The following is a 19,994-nucleotide window of genomic DNA, read 5'->3' as shown; positions in this document are numbered from 1 at the left end:
TTGCCATCATTTTGGAGCCCTTGAAATATTATTAAATGGATATTGTTAAAATAAGCTTAGAAATGCTTCAATAAAGTGGATTATTTATTTAAAACGTTGTTTCCTTTCTTCCTCTTTTTAGTAATTTAGAAAATGAAATAAAAAATATAGGATGAAACAAATATGTATATTAATTGTCATTACAGTATAACATATTTATTTACAAAATGTACATAATATGTACTATAACAGAGTATTTATTGCTTACATTACAATTAATTGCAAGGGAAGTTTCAGTCCGTTTGAGTGATGGATGCTAGGTACTGATCAGTTATTTAGGTATAATTACTTATAGTAGAGTTAGACATAGCCTTTTAGAAGACCTTACAAAAATATTTAATTATTTATAGGACTTCCATAACAATTTTCTAGCAATGGGTACTCAATCCTTTAATTATCATGGAATGTCACAGGGTTATAAAGGTACAGGATAAAAAAAGGACTAGGTTTAACAAAATTTAAGTAACATAATAAAATACTATCCAAAACTTTCCGTTTTAATACCAACTAATGACTAATTGACTATTAACCAATCCTTATTAAAAAAATTGTTCTGAAGATAATTAATTGTTCACATTTCATACCTCTGATATGACTATATCAGACCAAGTACATGGTTACGCTTTGGCCTTTATTTTCGATAACCCTCAAACTTCCTCAAAATCCTGGTTCCACTATTGGTTATCGTGTAGCTCCCCTTTGAGTTTTTTTTGTTAAATGTGACGTCCCACGGGTAAAGGTACCTTATGGCCGTTGGCGCTTACGCTATTATTAACGCCGCTCCGCCGCCGCGCGCTATTATTATTGCGGCGCTATGCGACGTAAGCGCCAAGTGCCATAAGGTACCTTTTGCCGTGGAACGTCACAAATATAAGGCTAAAATAAAAATAAAAAGCGGCCAAGTGCGTGTCGGACTCGCCCATGAAGGGTTCCGTATTTAGGCGATTTATGACGTATAAAAAAAAAACTACTGACTAGATCTCGTTCAAACCAATTTTCGGTGGAAGTTTACATGGTAATGTACATCATATATTTTTTTTAGTTTTATCATTCTCTTATTTTAGAAGTTACAGGGGGGGGGGACACACATTTTACCACTTTGGAAGTGTCTCTCGCGCAAACTATTCAGTTTAGAAAAAAATGATATTAGAAACCTCAATATCATTTTTGAAGGCCTATCCATAGATACCCCACGTATGGGTTTTAGTTCGAAGTATGGGAAACCCCAAAAATTTATTGTTTTTTTTCTATTTTTGTGTGAAAATCTTAATGCGGTTCACAGAATACATCTCCTTACCAAGTTTCAACAGTATAGTTCTTATAGTTTCGGAGAAAAGTGGCTGTGACATACGGACGGACAGACAGACGGACAGACAGACATGACGAATCTATAAGGGTTCCGTTTTTTGCCATTTGGCTACGGAACCCTAAAAACTGAGTCAATTGTTCTTAAAAACTGAATATGCCCTACTTAACTCTTAGCCTTAGCCTCTGGCTTCTTAACAACAGTAGTAGGACACTGGCACCACGGCGTCCTCTTCTCGTCACAGACCAGCGCCACGGTCACGACCGTGGCTCCCAACCCGTCGACCGTCACGGCGTGTTCGCTGTACACGCGGTACGTGACGTCGTGCAGCCCGGTGTCACGGTCGCGGCGGCGGGTCGCGTCGCGCTGGTTGTAGCACTTGCGGTGGTCGCGGCGACGGTACGACTTGTCGTGGATGTGTCTGGACATTTAAACGAATTATCAATATGCATTATATATTATACAAATGATGCGGATGTCAGAAACTGAAATAGATGTCATATACTAAAGTAAAAAATATTTTTTTTAGGTGTGTTTTTTGTAATTAACTTTAGTTAATTAATTTAATCATATTTTATGATGTATTTTCTAAAGTAAAATAATAAAACAATTGAGATATTTTCACTTCTGTTACCCGCTTGGTCTTGCTCAATGGAGTGTAGAATCTAAAGTTGTACCAAGAAGAACTGTACTATCAACTACTTACTTTGTTATTGTGCTAACTTTTAGAATCAGACATCTCACTAATCAATACATAATTTATGATTTTATCATGGATATCATAAATACACTAAACCAAAGACTTAAATAGGTACCTATGTTATTCTAATCACTAATCTGCAATCATAATATTAATCAGGAAGTAATGACAATGGTTATTAATGAAATTTACAAGATATTAAGCCATTATTGCATTTTGAATCAACTTGCCTAGGTAATAGAGTTGATTTTGGACAAAAAATATTTATTATGTAAATAAACAGATTTAATAGGTATATGTAAACCTTTATTTTTTAATCAGTCCATTCTTGCCATATTTGTAGCTTTGTTTTCTCTGCTTTGCCTCAAGGTTGACTGGTACAGAATGCCTCATGGCACTAAGCTAACTTATTTTGTGCAGTCAAGTTTAAATTTAGTGAATAATTATAATTAATTACTTAATTTAGGGACTTTTATTCTGAAATAAATTATTTGAATTGAATTGAATTATTCACTATTCTCAATACAATTTCAATAATTCTATAGGATTGGCATTTGTCATTGTCTGAACATTAGAGTCACATAGGTTTTAATTTACATTAGTTTGGGCATTCACAGAAATATCAAGAGTATAATTTATAAAAACAACGAATTGGTGGAATGTAAGGTGATTTAAAATAACATGAATACATACTTAAATGTATCTTCAGTCCCAGTGGTGATCCCCGCCGGGCGCTCCACGTGCAGGCCGGCATCCTTCAGCCGCAAGTAGAACTCATCATCCTCCAGTCCCCAGCCCCAGTAGTTGTTGGACATGCCCCGCACCAACTCGAAATGATCCCGCGTGATCAGCAGGATCCCTCCGATGAATGTTGCATAGTGATAGTTAGGATGCGTCTGTGGTGACGATATGTGAACAGGATTCGCAGCTGGATATGTATACTTCAAATCATCATTCATGGGTAATAAATCCACGTCATGCATCGCTATATAGTCAAAGTCTTTCCTCGTATGTAAAAAGCCCACATTGATCAAGGAAGCTCGGTTGAAACGGTTGTTATCCTTCTGTTGGATCACAAATATGTGGAACGGGATCCCTTGCCTGTTTAAAAAGTCGTGCATATGCGGGACGAACTCTAGAAGCTCTTCAAATCGATCTCTAAATGGTACTATTACTGCTAATCGCTCCTTTTGAGACGATTTTGAGATATGTTTTTGAACTGGTTTAGGTGTTATCAGCTTCTCTGAGGACAAAAAATTTAACTGTATAATGTGCTAGGAATAACGACAAAATATTTCTGATGTAGTTACTCACCGTTTTCTATAGGAAGTAAGGCTAAATAACAACCTACGATACAAGTTAGTCCCAAACACGTAAAGAGACATTTTGAGCCGCACATACGATAACCCATTAAGCAATAAATTTGGATATTGACTAGCAGATACAATTAAGAGCTACGAAGCATAATTATGCAAAACGAATAATTATTTCATTTAAAAATAATTAAGAAATACGAGTAAATTCCAAACACTCCTAATTTTTTTTTTTTTTTTTTTAATAGTTATGGCCTGGATGCAAGTCCTTTAAGCCAAGTCTTTGTTTTGCTATTTTTAAAACACTTCATTTAAAGAGTTAAATGGCAGAGAATGCACTATTAATTTTGTTAAAACACTTCACTTTAAATCTTCAACGCTGTATTTTTGATATACTTGTATAACGGAACGTAACTGTCAACGTTTTTAAGAATGTCGTTGAGGCGGCGGGGGACATTATTATCAAACACTTCACTTAATTCACTTGCAAGGATGAGTCTTTCAAACGCAAACACTTGGCATTTAAATATAAGGTGTTCAACATCTGCAATGCTACCATTCTGGCAGTGAGGACATGTACCATCGGCTATAATCGAAAATCTGGCTAAGTGCGCTGGTGCACAGTTGTGACCAAATCTCAATCTATTGATTGTGGTAATAAAGCTACGACTTCCTATGTTTATCTTCTCATACCAAGGCTTTCCAGGTAAGTCGGTTTGAATACTAGCGTACCATCTTCCTTTTGTCTCTCTATCTTTGGTCCATATATCTATCCACATCTTCACAACATCAGTCTTAACAGAAGCTTGACAATCAGTTAGTGGAATTCTAGTACTACATCTTACATCTAATTCGTTAATACCTAAATAAGCAGCTTTATCTGCAGCTTCATTCCCTGTTATTCCAGTATGGGATGGAATCCACATAAAATTTATATTTACATTAATGTTTTTCAATTGTAATAACATCTTTTTAATTTTATACAAGATAAAATTATCTTTATAATGCAATTGATTATTCTGTAATCCATAGATTAAGCTAAGTGAATCAGTGAAAATAAAGAAATGCTTATATTCTGACACTCTTATTATAACTTTCAGGGCTTCAAATACAGCATACGCTTCAGCCGTAAATATGGAACATAAATCGTGCAACCTAAAGCTCTGTACAAATTTAGTTTGAGGATCATACACGGCACTTCGAACATGAGACTCTGCTTTACTACCATCTGTGTATAACTTATAGTAATTTGGAATTTGTGACAAGAAATGTAGAAAGTCAGTATTATTATTGATAGATTTTGTGCATACTGTAATGTTTAAAAGTTTACTATTAAAGCTATCTTCATAACATGGCCAAATTTCATTTTTATATATATTACAAAACTTAGCTTCCACCTGTAAGAGTAATGCTGTTAACTTAGGGATCCTGGGATGACCCTTTATACTTCTTATTACACTTTGGTTATCTTTAGCATATATCTTAATTAAATATCTATAAGCTAACAACACCCATCGAACAGGTAAAGGCATTGTTTTAGTCTCTACTTCCATTGCTTTTATAGGGGTTGAACACATTGCCCCTGATATTATTCGCATTGCCTTATTTTGAATTATTTCTAATTTATGTGTGTGTTCAGTATTCATATGTACAAGAAAACTATAGTCAAAGTGACTTCTGACAAGGGTTTTATACAGTAAGGATAGTACTTGAGGGTCTGCGCCCCAAGATATACCGGCAAGACATCTCATAACATTTAAACCTCTAACAGAATTAGAAATAATGTGCTTAGCATGTAGGTCAAATTTTAAATGATTATCTATGACTACACCTAGAAACTTATGAGAAGGGACTTCTCTAATAATCTCATTATTATATACAATATTTACATTCGTTGTGTCCTTGCTCAATATTAGTAACTTGCTTTTGTCAGGGTTTATCTTTAAGTGTAAGTAATTATTATAATAAACATAAAGTTCATTTAGTGCATTATTAATATGTGCTTTAGCTACATCTAAATTTGAATTAATAGAATATATTACAAGATCATCTGCAAATTGCAGTATATTAACATTAGAACTATTTACAAATGAGTCGATATCACTAGTATACAAATTATACAGAAGAGGAGACAGCGTTGCTCCTTGCATTGTGCCTTTGAAAACTTGTCGTGGTCCATGGAGTATGTTATTAAATTTTACATATAGCTCTCTATCGTCTAAGAAATTGAATATCCACTTGCATAATTTCCCAGGGATTTTAATATTACATAGAACCTTAACAAGTATTGTAGGATCAACATTGTCAAATGCTCCTTGTACATCTAAAAATATACAAACAGCATGTGACTTGTCATAGTTAGCTAATTTTAAATCCGATATAAGAGATATGAAGCTGTCAGAACAGCTTCTACCTCGTCGAAAGCCGTTTTGAAATGGAGGCAGTATATTGTTTGCCTCAACATACCAATCAAGTCTAGTCTTTATCATATTCTCAAAAACTTTACCAATACATGATGATAGAGAAATAGGTCTATAAGAATTGGCCTCACTAGGAGGTTTGTCTGGTTTTAAAATAGGTATTACACATTGTGTTTTCCAAGATTGAGGTATTTTCCCTTGTAACCATAGTAAATTCATTATTTTCAGCAAAACTTGTTGACCATTAACATGCAGCTTCTTTAAAAGCAGGTATGGTATATCATCTAAGCCTGGGGTAGTATTCTTCCTAGATTGCAGACTTACAACGAATTCCTCCCAAGTAAAAGGGTCAATAAGGTACTTAGACTCATTATTCTCATTGTTATTTTCAAATAAACTTTCTATAGAGCTAGGATCGTTACTACAACCTTGGGTTAACTTAGTTATAAATGGTTCTATAAATTCATCATTTTTAATTATCTGCTTAGATTTTAATCCCTTAAAACGTTTAATATTGTTCCATATTAACCCAATAGGTGTACATCGATTTAAAGAAGCACAAAAACTACGCCAACTACTAGTTCTTTCCTCTGCTATTGTGCGTTTTTTAAGAGCATTAAGTTTCTTGTACGAAATATAGTTTTCTAAAGATGGATTCGCCCTGTAATATTTTAATGCCTCATAGGCTTTAATGACACTATCTTCACATTTTTTATTCCACCAAGGAACCGGCGGTCTGCTAATAAAGTTTGTATTTTTAGTAAATTTTGGAATACATTGTATTTTTAAGAGGTGAAGTTCAGAACTAAATTTGTCATATAATTGTATAGGATCATTATTCTCATTTAAAGGAAAATTAGAAAATACCTCTTCTGATAGCTCTTTATATTTGTTCCAGTCAGCTTTAGTGTATATAAATTTATCTATTGGATCATTTATTTGATATTTTTCAAGAGATGTTAATATACTGACTATAGTAGGGTAGTGATCGCTGCCCATAGGGTCATCATGGACTTGCCACTCGCACATAGGTGCTATACTCGCACTGCAAAAGCTAACATCGATCGCCGAAGGATTTCGATTGGGGTAAGTAACTGTAGTTGGGTTTCCGTCATTTAAGATACATAAGTCTAAGTCACTTATAATATCGAACAGGGTGTTACCCCGCGATTGGTTAGTAGCGCAACCAAACGCTGTATGATGTGCATTGAGATCTCCTGCTATTATTATAGGTGTTGGTAATTTCTCAATTATATTTTTAAGTCTATTTAGTCTTATGTGTGGACGGTTTGGAGGACAGTACACACATAAAACTGATAAAGGCCCTAAGTCAGTCACAATAGAGATCGCTACATTTTGAATACTTTCATAAAAGTTAGTCTGTATAAAAGTATGTTTGTATATATTTTTAACAAGTATAGCAACTCCGCCACGTCCATTGTTACCATACTTGCAGTAAATATTATAATTAGGTATTCTAAAAGCAGTAGTTGGCTTTAACCAGGTTTCATTAAGAAGACAAACATCAATATTATTTACTTTTAAAAAGTTAATTAGCAACGGTTTTTTATTTGAAATAGATTGAACATTGAATTGAGCAATACGAATGTGTGTAGGATCCATTATTTAATGTTTTTAATAAGCATATCTTTAATACTACTATTAGTGATTGGGTTAGAATCGGTCTTGTTGGCTAATTCTATGAGAGTGCTAACCAGTGCATTCATTAAATCTGTATTCTGTAACAATTCTTTTTTAATGTCAAATTTCGGGGTTTCTGCTGGTGTAGAAGGAACGGTTTTTTGCGATTGTGTTTTTGGTGTTTTTTCAGGTCTTACAGTTTTATTTTTGTCAAGTAAAGCCGGAAACTCAACTTTTCTCGTTTCAGCCTTAGAAGCATATGTGATGTTTGTCTTCTTTTCCATTATTTTTTTAAGTTTTACAGGACAAGCTTTTGAAATTGCCAAATGAGGGCCGCTACAATTGGCACAACACAACTCATTGGGTTTATCACAGTCCTTATAAAAGTGGTCACCCGAGCAAATGGAGCAACGCTGTTTTCCGTTACATACCTTAGCTGCATGATTAAATTTAAAGCATTTAAAACACTGCAGTAGTGGAGGCACATATTCGAAGACTCTGTACGAGAATAAATCGTACTGTACATTGTCCGGTAGTACATGCGACAAGAACGTAATGCTCACTGTCTGCAAAGGAACACGTTCCTGTCCGACTTTTTTCGTGAAGCGGCGAACCGCTATGATCTCATAAATAGAGCTCAACTTTGTGTATAAATCCTTGTTCGAGATATTGGCTGGCACAAATCTGATTATCCCAGTTTTTTCGATTTGGGTCGCCGGTATGTACGCCTTCATGTTATATTGGGTCAAAAATGCAGTGTTGTTTAGAAAATTGTTTGCTGTATTATACTGCTTGAAAACAACCGCAATTTTGTTAGCGTTTACTCGCTGTATAGCCGTTACACCTTTTATGCCACTTGTGAATATGTGGTTGAGAAATATTGGACTTTTATTTCCCAATTTGTCCTTTGGGTCCACATGCTCTACGAACACTTTAAACTCTAATTTTCCCGAGTTCTCAGGGTATAGTCTTTTGTAGTCCGGTTTAAAGTACGGTAAATACGCACTATTACTACTATTAGATTGCTCACCCCCGCCGCTATTGTCCGTGCCGCCTTGGCCGTTGGTTTTGGAGCGTTTAAGGGTGGGCGGGTTTTCCCCGCCCACCTCGTCACCTGCCATTGTTTAGCCAATAACTATAATTATTTACAAAATTTTACATCAAATATATACAAATTAACTTCGTTTAAACGAATAAAACTAATAAAATCTCAATTTTAAAAGTTGGAGCGAAAATTTTCCGACTACTTTTTTCAAGTTCCCGCCAAAGACCCAAACACTCCTAATTTTTTTTTTTTTAAACAGTTATGGCCTGGATGCGAGTCCTTTAAGCCAAGTCTTTGTTTTGCTATTTTTAAAACACTTCATTTAAAGAGTTAAATGGCAGAGAATGCACTAGTAATTTTGTTAAAACACTTCACTTTAAATCTTCAACGCTGTATTTTTGATATACTTGTATAACGGAACGTAACTGTCAACGTTTTTAAGAATGTCGTTGAGGCGGCGGGGGACATTATTATCAAACACTTCACTTAATTCACTTGCAAGGATGAGTCTTTCAAACGCAAACACTTGGCATTTAAATATAAGGTGTTCAACATCTGCAATGCTACCATTCTGACAGTGAGGACATGTACCATCGGCTATAATCGAAAATCTGGCTAAGTGCGCTGGTGCACAGTTGTGACCAAACCTCAATCTATTGATTGTGGTAATAAAGCTACGACTTCCTATCTTTATCTTCTCATACCAAGGCTTTCCAGGTAAGTCGGTTTGAATACTAGCGTACCATCTTCCTTTTGTCTCTCTATCTTTAATCCATATATCTATCCACATCTTCACAATATCAGTCTTAACAGAAGCTTGACAATCAGTTAGTGGAATTCTAGTACTACATCTTACATCTAATTCGTTAATACCTAAATAAGCAGCTTTATCTGCAGCTTCATTCCCTGTTATACCAGTATGGGATGGAATCCACATAAAGTTTATATTTACATTAATGTTTTTCAATTGTAATAACATCTTTTTAATTTTATACAAGATAAAATTATCTTTATAATGCAATTGATTATTCTGTAATCCATAGATTAAGCTAAGTGAATCAGTGAAAATACAGAAATGCTTATATTCTGACACTCTTATTATAACTTTCAGGGCTTCAAATACAGCATACGCTTCAGCTGTAAATATGGAACATAAATCGTGCAACCTAAAGCTCTGTACAAATTTAGTTTGAGGATCATACACGGCACTTCGAACATGAGACTCCGCTTTACTACCATCTGTGTATAACTTATAGTAATTGGGAATTTGTGACAAGAAATGTAGAAAGTCAGTATTATTATTGATAGATTTTGTGCATACTGTAATGTTTAAAAGTTTACTATTAAAGCTATCTTCATAACATGGCCAAATTTCATTTTTATATATATTACAAAACTTAGCTTCCACCTGTAAGAGTAATGCTGTTAACTTAGGGATCCTGGGATGACCCTTTATACTTCTTATTACACTTTGATTATCTTTAGCATATATCTTAATTAAATATCTATAAGCTAACAACACCCATCGAACAGGTAAAGGCATTGTTTTAGTCTCTACTTCCATTGCTTTTATAGGGGTTGAACACATTGCCCCTGATATTATTCGCATTGCCTTATTTTGAATTATTTCTAATTTATGTGTGTGTTCAGTATTCATATGTACAAGAAAACTATAGTCAAAGTGACTTCTGACAAGGGTTTTATACAGTAAGGATAGTACTTGAGGGTCTGCACCCCAAGATATACCGGCAAGACATCTCATAACATTTAAACCTCTAACAGAATTAGAGATTATGTGCTTAGCATGTAGGTCAAATTTTAAATGATTATCTATGACTACACCTAGAAACTTATGAGAAGGGACTTCTCTAATAATCTCATTATTATATACAATATTTACATTTGTTGTGTCCTTGCTCAATATTAGTAACTTGCTTTTGTCAGGGTTTATCTTTAAGTGTAAGTAATTATTATAATAAACATAAAGTTCATTTAGTGCGTTATTAATATGTGCTTTAGCTACATCTAAATTTGAATTAATAGAATATATTACAAGATCATCTGCAAATTGCAGTATATTAACATTAGAACTATTTACAAATGAGTCAATATCACTAGTATACAAATTATACAGAAGAGGAGACAGCGTTGCTCCTTGCATTGTGCCTTTGAAAACTTGTCGTGGTCCATGGAGTATGTTATTAAATTTTACATATAGCTCTCTATCGTCTAAGAAATTGAATATCCACTTGCATAATTTCCCAGGGATTTTAATATTAGATAGAACTTTAACAAGTATTGTAGGATCAACATTGTCAAATGCTCCTTGTACATCCAAAAATATACAAACAGCATGTGACTTGTTATAGTTAGCTAATTTTAAATCCGATATAAGAGATATGAAGCTGTCAGAACAGCTTCTACCTCGTCGAAAGCCGTTTTGAAATGGAGGCAGTATATTGTTTGCCTCAACATACCAATCTAGTCTAGTCTTTATCATATTCTCAAAAACTTTACCAATACATGATGATAGAGAAATAGGTCTATAAGAATTGGCCTCACTAGGAGGTTTGTCTGGTTTTAAAATAGGTATTACACATTGTGTTTTCCAAGATTGAGGTATTTTTCCTTGTAACCAAAGTAAATTCATTATTTTTAGCAAAACTTGTTGACCATTAACATGCAGCTTCTTTAAAAGCAGGTATGGTATATCATCTAAGCCTGGGGTAGTATTCTTCCTAGATTGCAGACTTACAACAAATTCCTCCCAAGTAAAAGGTTCAATAAGATACTTAGACTCATTATTCTCATTGTTACTTTCAAATAAACTTTCTATAGAGCTAGGATCGTTACTACAACCTTGGGTTAACTTAGTTATAAATGGTTCTATAAATTCATCATTTTTAATTATCTGCTTAGATTTTAATCCCTTAAAACGTTTAATATTGTTCCATATTAACCCAATAGGTGTACATCGATTTAAAGAAGCACAAAAACTACGCCAACTACTAGTTCTTTCCTCTGCTATTGTGCGTTTTTTAAGAGCATTAAGTTTCTTGTACGAAATATAGTTTTCTAAAGATGGATTCGCCCTGTAATATTTTAATGCCTCATAGGCTTTAATGACACTATCCTCACATTTTTTATTCCACCAAGGAACCGGCGGTCTGCTAATAAAGTTTGTATTTTTAGTAAGTTTTGGAATACATTGTATCTTTAAGAATTGGAGTTCAGAACTAAATTTGTCATATAATTGTATAGGATCATTATTCTCATTTAAAGGAAAATTAGAGAATACCTCTTCTGATAGCTCTTTATATTTGTTCCAGTCAGCTTTAGTGTATATAAATTTATCTATTGGATCATTTATTTGATATTTTTCAAGAGATGTTAATATACTGACTATAGTAGGGTAGTGATCGCTGCCCATAGGGTCATCATGGACTTGCCACTCGCACATAGGTGCTATACTCGCACTGCAGAAGCTAACATCGATCGCTGAAGGATTTCGATTGGGGTAAGTAACTGTAGTTGGGTTTCCGTCATTTAAGATACATAAGTCTAAGTCACTTATAATATCGAACAGGGTGTTACCCCGCGATTGGTTAGTAGCGCAACCAAACGCTGTATGATGTGCATTGATATCTCCTGCTATTATTATAGGTGTTGGTAATTTCTCAATTATATTTTTATGTCTATTTAGTCTTATGTGTGGACGGTTTGGTGGACAGTACACACATAAAACTGATAAAGGCCCTAAGTCAGTCACAATAGAGATCGCTACATTTTGAATACTTTCATAAAAGTTAGTCTGTATAAAAGTATGTTTGTATATATTTTTAACAAGTATAGCAACTCCGCCACGTCCATTGTTACCATACTTGCAGTAAATATTATAATTAGGTATTCTAAAAGCAGTAGTTGGCTTTAACCAGGTTTCATTAAGAAGACAAACATCAATATTATTTACTTTTAAAAAGTTAATTAGCAACGGTTTTTTATTTGAAATAGATTGAACATTGAATTGAGCAATACGAATGTGTGTAGGATCCATTATTTAATGTTTTTAATAAGCATATCTTTAATACAACTATTAGTGATTGGGCTAGAATCGGTCTTGTTGGCTAATTCTATGAGAGTGCTAACCAGTGCATTCATTAAATCTGTATTCTGTAACAATTCTTTTTTAATGTCAAATTTAGGGGTTTCTGCTGGTGTAGAAGGAACGGTTTTTTGCGTTTGTGTTTTTGGGGTTTTTTCAGGTCTTACAGTTTTGTTTTTGTCAAGTAAAGCCGGAAACTCAACTTTTCTCGTTTCAGCCTTAGAAGCATATGTGATGTTTGTCTTCTTTTCCATTATTTTTTTAAGTTTTACAGGACAAGCTTTTGAAATTGCCAAGTGGGGGCCGCTACAATTGGCACAACATAACTCATTAGGTTTGTCACACTCCTTATAAAAGTGGTCGCCAGAGCAAATGGAGCAACGCTGTTTTCCGTTACATACTTTAGCTGCATGATTAAATTTAAAGCATTTGAAACATTGCAGTAGTGGAGGCACATATTCAAAGATTCTGTACGAGAATAAATCGTACTGTACATTGTCCGGTAGTACATGCGACAAGAACGTAATGCTCACTGTCTGTAAGGGAACACGATCCTGTCCGACTTTTTTCGTGAAGCGGCGAACCGCTATGATCTCATAAATAGAGCTCAACTTTGTGTATAAATCCTTGTTAGAGATATTGACTGGCACAAATCTGATTATCCCAGTTTTTTCGATTTGGGTCGCCGGTATGTACGCCTTCATGTTATTTTGGGTCAAAAATGCAGTGTTGTTTAGAAAATTGTTTGCATTATTATATTGCTTGAAAACGACTGCAATTTTGTTAGCGTTTACGCGCTGTATAGCCGTTACACCTTTTATGCCATTTGTGAATATGTGGTTGAGAAATATTGGACTTTTATTTCCCAATCTGTCCTTTGCGTCCACATGTTCGACAAAAACTTTAAATTCTAGTTTTCCCGAGTTCTCAGGGTATAGTCTTTTGTAGTCCGGTTTAAAGTACGGTAAATAAGCACTATTAGATTGCTCACCCCCGCCGCCATCGTCCGTGCCGCCTTGGCCGTCGGTTTTGGAGCGCTTGAGGGTGGGCGGGTTTTCCCCGCCCCCCTCGCCACCTGCCATTGTTTATACACTAACTATAATTATTTACAAAATTTTACATTAAATATATACAAGTTAAGTTAGTTTAAACTACTTTAAACTAATAAATCGCAATTCTAAAAGTTGGAGCGAAAATTTTCCGACAACTTTTTTCAAGTTCCCGCCAAAGACCCAAACACTCCTAAAATCATTGATATCTTTCGATTGTTAAACTCAAACAAGTGTCAAGTACGTCTACTGAAATTGACAGCTGTCATACCTATTACCTGTGGAACAAACATTCATATAAAGGCATGAAGGGCTCATCAGTTCAGACATTTTAAAAATAAGTAAAATTTACTGTTTTTCAAACAAAATAATCATAATGAATATGTATAAGGTTTCAGGTATAGTATATAAAAAAAACAGATGGGATGCAAACATCGCAAACATTCAAGAAGTTAAGGAAAACGTTTCAATAGTTTGACATTAGGTTTGGTGTTTACAAAGACTGTCTTTAAATATTACTGTTAATTAACTTAAATTGTATCTTGTGATATAAATTTTAATGTTTGTTCATAAAGTGAGACCAAAATAAAATTTCGTATGAAAACTAAACTATAAAAACTAAATCTCATCCAAAGAGATACATATAATCACTACGTTTTACTCATCTCATCGAGCACGGTTAGAGTAAACTATAAATAATAGATGGCAGCACATATCATAAACTGAACCATGGGAGTTTGGGAGTACCTATGTAAATACCTATCTATATTCCACAAACTATTATACTACATTTCAAATACCAAGGCCCGATTGCACTTGAAACTTAACAATGGGGCTCATAATGTTTGCCTTTTGTTATCTAATTTGGAGCACTTCAAATTGGCACGCGTCGTCGGTGCAATCTGCATTGTTTAAAAGGCGTTTAAGCAAAAGGGTCTAGCCAGGTATCTTTTGTTATCACTAATCCTATTGTTAACGCCCAATGACCGTCTCAAGTGCAATCGGGCCTTCGTATTTGAAATGTAGTATACGAAGATACCCGCGGACTATAGGCTTCGCGTTTTGTTAGAGTCTGTTCGGAAAGAGAAGAGTCATGGAATGTATTGGGCCCCATACATTCCACGACTCTTCTCTTTCCGCACAGACTCTATTCCGTGATGATTATAATTTATAGAGATTTTATCATACAGAAAAACAGATACCTTTTATCTGAATGTATGTATTAAGTGACCATAGAAATTCAGGCTCTGATATTTTTGCTCGCGTGTGGTGTGCTGACAATGTGCCACAATATGCTACCGTTCTCAATGTCACGTGATTTCCTTCCGATAAAAATGCTCTAGGTAGTGTATAATTTATACCACTTAACTTTATACTGAGCTAACTTGCACTTAGCAACGTTTATTGAAAGGTCGGCTTTAACTGCAGTATATCGATTCATCAGCCTATTAATTATTAATTAGACCATTGGCTCAATCGAACCTGATACCAGAGATAACTAGAATATAAAGACTGTTAACCACCGTAGGTACAACGTCGCGTGCCTGGTCTAGCTAGTGGTAAACTCCACACAATAAGTTTCGGCCGAAAAATACATTTTTAAAAACACAATTATCTATTTATTGGTACCGTCAACATTAATACTATGAGAGTACTATTATTTATTCTGTGCTATGAGCCCAATCTAGAGGGGTCTACTAGTAGTTACCGTAGAGTTCTACTAACTATACATAATACATCTTGTTAAGCAAAGATTAGCAAAATATGATACAGAGACAGTTTACTATAATTATGTACCTACTTAAGTAAGATTTACCTTCATAAAGTAACCAGACACCCTTTTCATTCTAAAAAGGCAACATTGGCTCGGCATTGTTCAAATCCGTATCAATCAATATTTTTAATATTTACTTGATATGGTTGTTTTCATTAGTTACCTTTCTTTGTCGCAACTAAATTGCTACAAATGGCCGATCAAATAAAACGGAAACGTCTCTATAGTCACCTGTAATCGTAAATACTATCAATATAGAGTCCATTTTTTTACAATTAAGGCCTGCGTGCGAGTCCTTAAGCCAAATACACCGTCTATTTAAAGGACATTATTCTTAGCTTATTATGAATGGATAATACTCATGTAATAAGGCTATTTGTGGAACAAAGACTCGTTAAAAACGCTCCGCGGGCGATCCATAAATAAGATCCCCGTTTCTGTTTGTTAACTCGAACCCTCAATTAAAGTTCGGAAAATAAACAAATGCCACAATACCAGCTCTAACTCCTTATTCTTAATTACTTCGACTAAGACGTAACTCAATGCTGAAAGTACCTATTTAGTAGACTTATCTAAGGACGTTGATGTATCGCTCCGTGAAACGGAGCGTATTTGTTTTTTTTTAATCGCCCAGGGCCGCGGTCGGTCAGCCAAACCGTGTAATTAGGGCGATTATAAAAAGTTTAGGTAATTAATTGTGTTCCATTGTGTTCATAGCGAGTGTGTTAAATTGATATTTATTGTTGACAGTTCGTGCCGTGAGCGGAGCTCGTATTTAAATGTTGTTAATTTTTATTCATTGCATTCTCGGGTTTTAATAAAACGCGATTTGGAGATAGGAATTTTGTTTGCAATTAAAATTGCTGGACGCGCTTCCTAATCTGGAGTTTCATCTATTATTTTAATTTAAGAGTTTATTCCTGTTGCTTATTAAAGCTAAGTTTTTTCTAATGATTTTAACTAAGTATAAAATTCGTTCAGATTACGTACTAAAACAATAACAAAAACGGTATTTTGCTATCGGTAAAATTATTTCCGACATTTCGAGTGGTTGTTTTTCCGCTCGGATTAGGTAAGTAGTTACCTAATCCCAAGAAATAACGTAGGCACTTGCTTTTACGAAACTACGATCTGATCGACTTAGTTCCGCTCAGAGAGGACACCACAAGGCCTTAAGGCTAGTTCAGATTACATTATTTAGTAATTTAGTCGAGTGGCGAGTATTTGTGACTTTCTCATACCTACCTAAAGGGTCCCTATCCATGCTCCATGTGTAGCACTCAACTAAATTAGGTACTAACGTAGTCCAAACTAGCCCTTATTGTGATTAGTGCAACAAGTCAATGTTCAACTCAAGGTTCATTAAACGTGTAGGTCGTTTTTAGTTGTTTAAGAAAAAATTAGAAAGTTTATCAGTTTAAACATTATAAATAGGTACTATAGTTAAAATCAAAACACTATCCCATTAAATAGCAACGGAAGTGCAAACAATAATTACAAAATATGAATTAATCGTCATTACAGCCGCGAACGCTCGTAAAACGGAGTGTTTACAAAATGGCCGCGTTTTTAATTTCAACGATACTCTCTATGGCTGCCTTTTACTTTAAGGGGAGGGTTCTACAAAATAATGTAGGAAATAATTTTATCTATTAGAGACTGTTCGGAAAGAGTGAGTCGTGGAATTTATTGGGCCCTATTCATTCCACGACTCTTCTCCGCACAGACTCTACAAGTACTTTGCCGAAATTATTATCTTAGACTATGCTAGAATTTGAATAAATAATGGCATTACAAGCTAAGCCAACTTTGTAAGTAGAAAGAGGCGTTGAATTTGAAAAAAGTAGACACGCACGGAGGAGCGATTCAAATTTTGAATTTCGCGTGTTTTTTTACCGATAAAGTTGACTTGCCAGAGTATACCTAGGCATCAATAGCCCGTCACTAGCGTATGCTAATTTTTTTTCTAATTACGCCTGGGCACGAGCGATAGAGCGATCAGCCGTCGCGTGGCCCCAGCTATTCGGACAAGAAAGGTTAATGTTGTCTTCGCCCTCTTTTAGATAACGCGTTTAGGGGTTATTACCTCACTCGTCGTCCAACACTTTCTACTATAACAATGGATGTAATGTAAGTAGTACCAATAATGAGAGGGTATAGACGTAGAAATTTTACGGGTAGGTATCTATTGGTGTAAGCATTTAATTTACTCCAATTTTTCTCTTCAATGTCTCCTGATCGATCGGTGCCGTTACTAAAGATGGTCAAGCAGATCTTGTCAGTAGAAAAAGGCAGCATATTTGAAAAATGTAGGCGCGAAGGGAATCCGTCCCATAGAAAATTTGAATTTCGCGCCTTTTTCTACTGACAAGATTTGCTTGACCATCTATATATCTTGCTGCTAAGAGGAACAGGGAAAGAACATATGTACCTACCTCTGTCGCCCTTAATAGAAAGTATCCGGCCGGATAAAATGTAATACCCCCTTTGGTCGCCATACTTTATTAAGGATAGTTAGTTTAAGCCTTAAACTTTAAGGTTAGAATAATGTTATCTAGTCACTTATTTCGATAGCGTTAGGTGAAAACGGTAATGGGCAGGGTAGAAATGGCTTGGAATTTGCATTAGCCCATTTGTCCTGAGCTGTTAGGCAGATTAAGGTTAATGATGATTGAAATACTGTTTATTTATACTAAGCATTTAGTTTCAGTTAATTTAAGAATGAGTATGATTTTTATGTAAGTGAGATAGATTTCGATAAAATATGTTAATTTTCATCTTAACGCATTTACTGCCAACGTTTTGTTTATTTGTTTATTAGGATCACCAACAGAAGATACAATTTACATACGAGTATAAGTTCGTAGCTCTACGCTCGTAGCCGATCCCAGCGTATTCCCGCTATGTAGAGGAAAGTGACTACGAACAGAGAACCCGCCGAGCCGGTTCCCGGCACACAATGTGTTATGTAATTGAAATCAGGTCTGAATTTATCAGATTTAATAGGTCAGGTCCAAATATAGCTAAATCAACGAACTTTTGCAACGTGTCGCCCCTTAAATAGTGAGGTGGGCATATCGAATAATATCGATAGTTAATTAATTAGGGAAGGGACCGCCCGCGGCGCCCACCCGCAGCCATTGTTCCGCGACACTTTTATGATCGATTCCGCTAGGGCCGAGCCAATATTTCGGACAGATACTTAGTGTCGATATAACGAAATTCTGGGAATGTCCATAGGCAGGTTGAGAATGTTGAGATCTACATTTGTATTCTATAGTTTTTCTTTCATTATTACAATTTGTGATACTTAGATGATAAACAAATTTGCGCTGAATATGTACCTATTCCAGTATCTCTAAAATCATGTTGTAGCCTGTTGTAGGTATATTTTTCAAGGGTACAAAATTATCCCATTAATACTTAGTTTACTGAAACAAGTGTTAGTTAGTGTGTTGGTTATTTGAAAATACTGAAAGTCCTTTTTCATATGTTCTTCACATTATGTGCCAACTTCTTCACATTATGTACTTCAAGTAGGTGCGTTACACCCCCTAAGTTTAAGAATAGAATAACCGTCACTCAAGACTTCTAATATCGAGCTATGAGTTTTGCAGTCCTCTTCGCCATCAGTAATAGAGCTCCCAAACGTCTCAAATCAAAGTTGTTTAAAATATCGATACGAACTATAACGTGTGTCACAGCCCTACGGCTATTACCCGACTATATCGTTGTTTCTGAGTTCATTACTTGCGGGGCCCGATTCGACCCACTGCCATTTCTCAATCCGTGTATTTCATGCTTTTAATCCGTAAGTATGCGTAATTCGGGAGCGGGCGTTTTGCTCTTATTTCATTTAGACAAGGCTCAGTTCTAAGACGTGCAAATATTGTGATAAATGTCGTGGGACGTGGAGCCATTTACTTCAGCTGTCAAAACTGCGGCTACAATATTTTGCATTACTTAATACGTCTTAGCGTTTCTTTGATGCTTTATGACGTTATTCATAAACGTGTATCAAACCCAACAAACTGACCAAACTGTTGATATAGTCTGTTCGGAAAGAGAAGAGTCGTCGTGGAATGTATTGGGCCCCATAGGTAGGTACCTAGATACGTAGATCCCTTACCTTACCTTACCGTACCCTTGGCGAAAGTCAATATAAAAATATATGTCGGAAACCCAGTGCACAAACCACGGGTCAAGCCTGATGACGTCACCTAATTTCAAGTGCTGTGCCAGCGCCGGCGCGCGGGCGGTGCCACCTTGGTGCCACGGGACACGGGACAGTTCCTATCGCCTATCGATCCTTGACACGTGTAGACGCATTGATTTCCGAATATTAATTGTGATTACCTAATTAGTGAGATTTGGCAATACAAGGACGACTTTCGTGCAATTACATTGTGTCTCAGTTGAATCTAGACTGTTTTATTATCTCGAGGAACCCTAAGACTAATTAGTCATTACGATGCCCAAAAATAGACAATAATCTGATGATCCAGGCCATTCTGCGACATAAATATGAGTTTTAATTTAATGAAACGTGTTCAGAATGAGATGTGACGTTAAGACAGACACATTTACATATCAAGCTAGATGTTT

At 35.4% G+C, this 19,994-nt stretch overlaps 1 protein-coding gene and 1 long non-coding RNA gene across 2 annotated transcripts; one reads left to right on the top strand and one right to left on the bottom strand.

Annotated features, from left to right (window-relative positions):
- Positions 1-1,510: 1,510 nt before the first annotated feature.
- On the bottom strand, positions 1,511-3,575 carry LOC134657764 (beta-1,4-galactosyltransferase 7). The gene is made up of 3 exons (XM_063513329.1): positions 3,360-3,575; positions 2,739-3,288; positions 1,511-1,766 (listed from the first exon to the last, which is right to left on the bottom strand). The coding sequence occupies exons 1-3, from the start codon at positions 3,454-3,456 to the stop codon at positions 1,511-1,513; spliced, it is 903 nt and encodes a 300-aa protein (XP_063369399.1). The 5' UTR covers positions 3,457-3,575.
- Positions 3,576-8,712: 5,137 nt separating this feature from the next.
- Positions 8,713-9,835, top strand: LOC134657641 (uncharacterized). The gene is made up of 2 exons (XR_010097640.1): positions 8,713-9,181; positions 9,576-9,835. It is a non-coding gene; the product is annotated as an uncharacterized LOC134657641 (long non-coding RNA).
- Positions 9,836-19,994: the final 10,159 nt, after the last annotated feature.

Source organism: Cydia amplana, chromosome 20 (genome assembly GCF_948474715.1).
Source record: "Cydia amplana chromosome 20, ilCydAmpl1.1, whole genome shotgun sequence".
NCBI lineage: Eukaryota > Metazoa > Arthropoda > Insecta > Lepidoptera > Tortricidae > Cydia > Cydia amplana.
This window is presented reverse-complemented; position numbering and strand designations above follow the sequence as displayed.

What these genes read in the sequence shown, in the direction of transcription:
- LOC134657764 (XM_063513329.1), bottom strand. Translation starts at nt 3,456, where the DNA reads ATGGGTTATCGTATGTGCGGCTCAAAATGTCTCTTTACGTGTTTGGGA. An exon ending in CTTACTTCCTATAGAAAACG is followed by an intron (nt 3,289 to 3,359) that starts GTGAGTAACTAC and finishes TTTTGTCCTCAG; the next exon opens with AGAAGCTGATAACACCTAAA. An exon ending in GGGACTGAAGATACATTTAA is followed by an intron (nt 1,767 to 2,738) that starts GTATGTATTCAT and finishes TTAAATGTCCAG; the next exon opens with ACACATCCACGACAAGTCGT.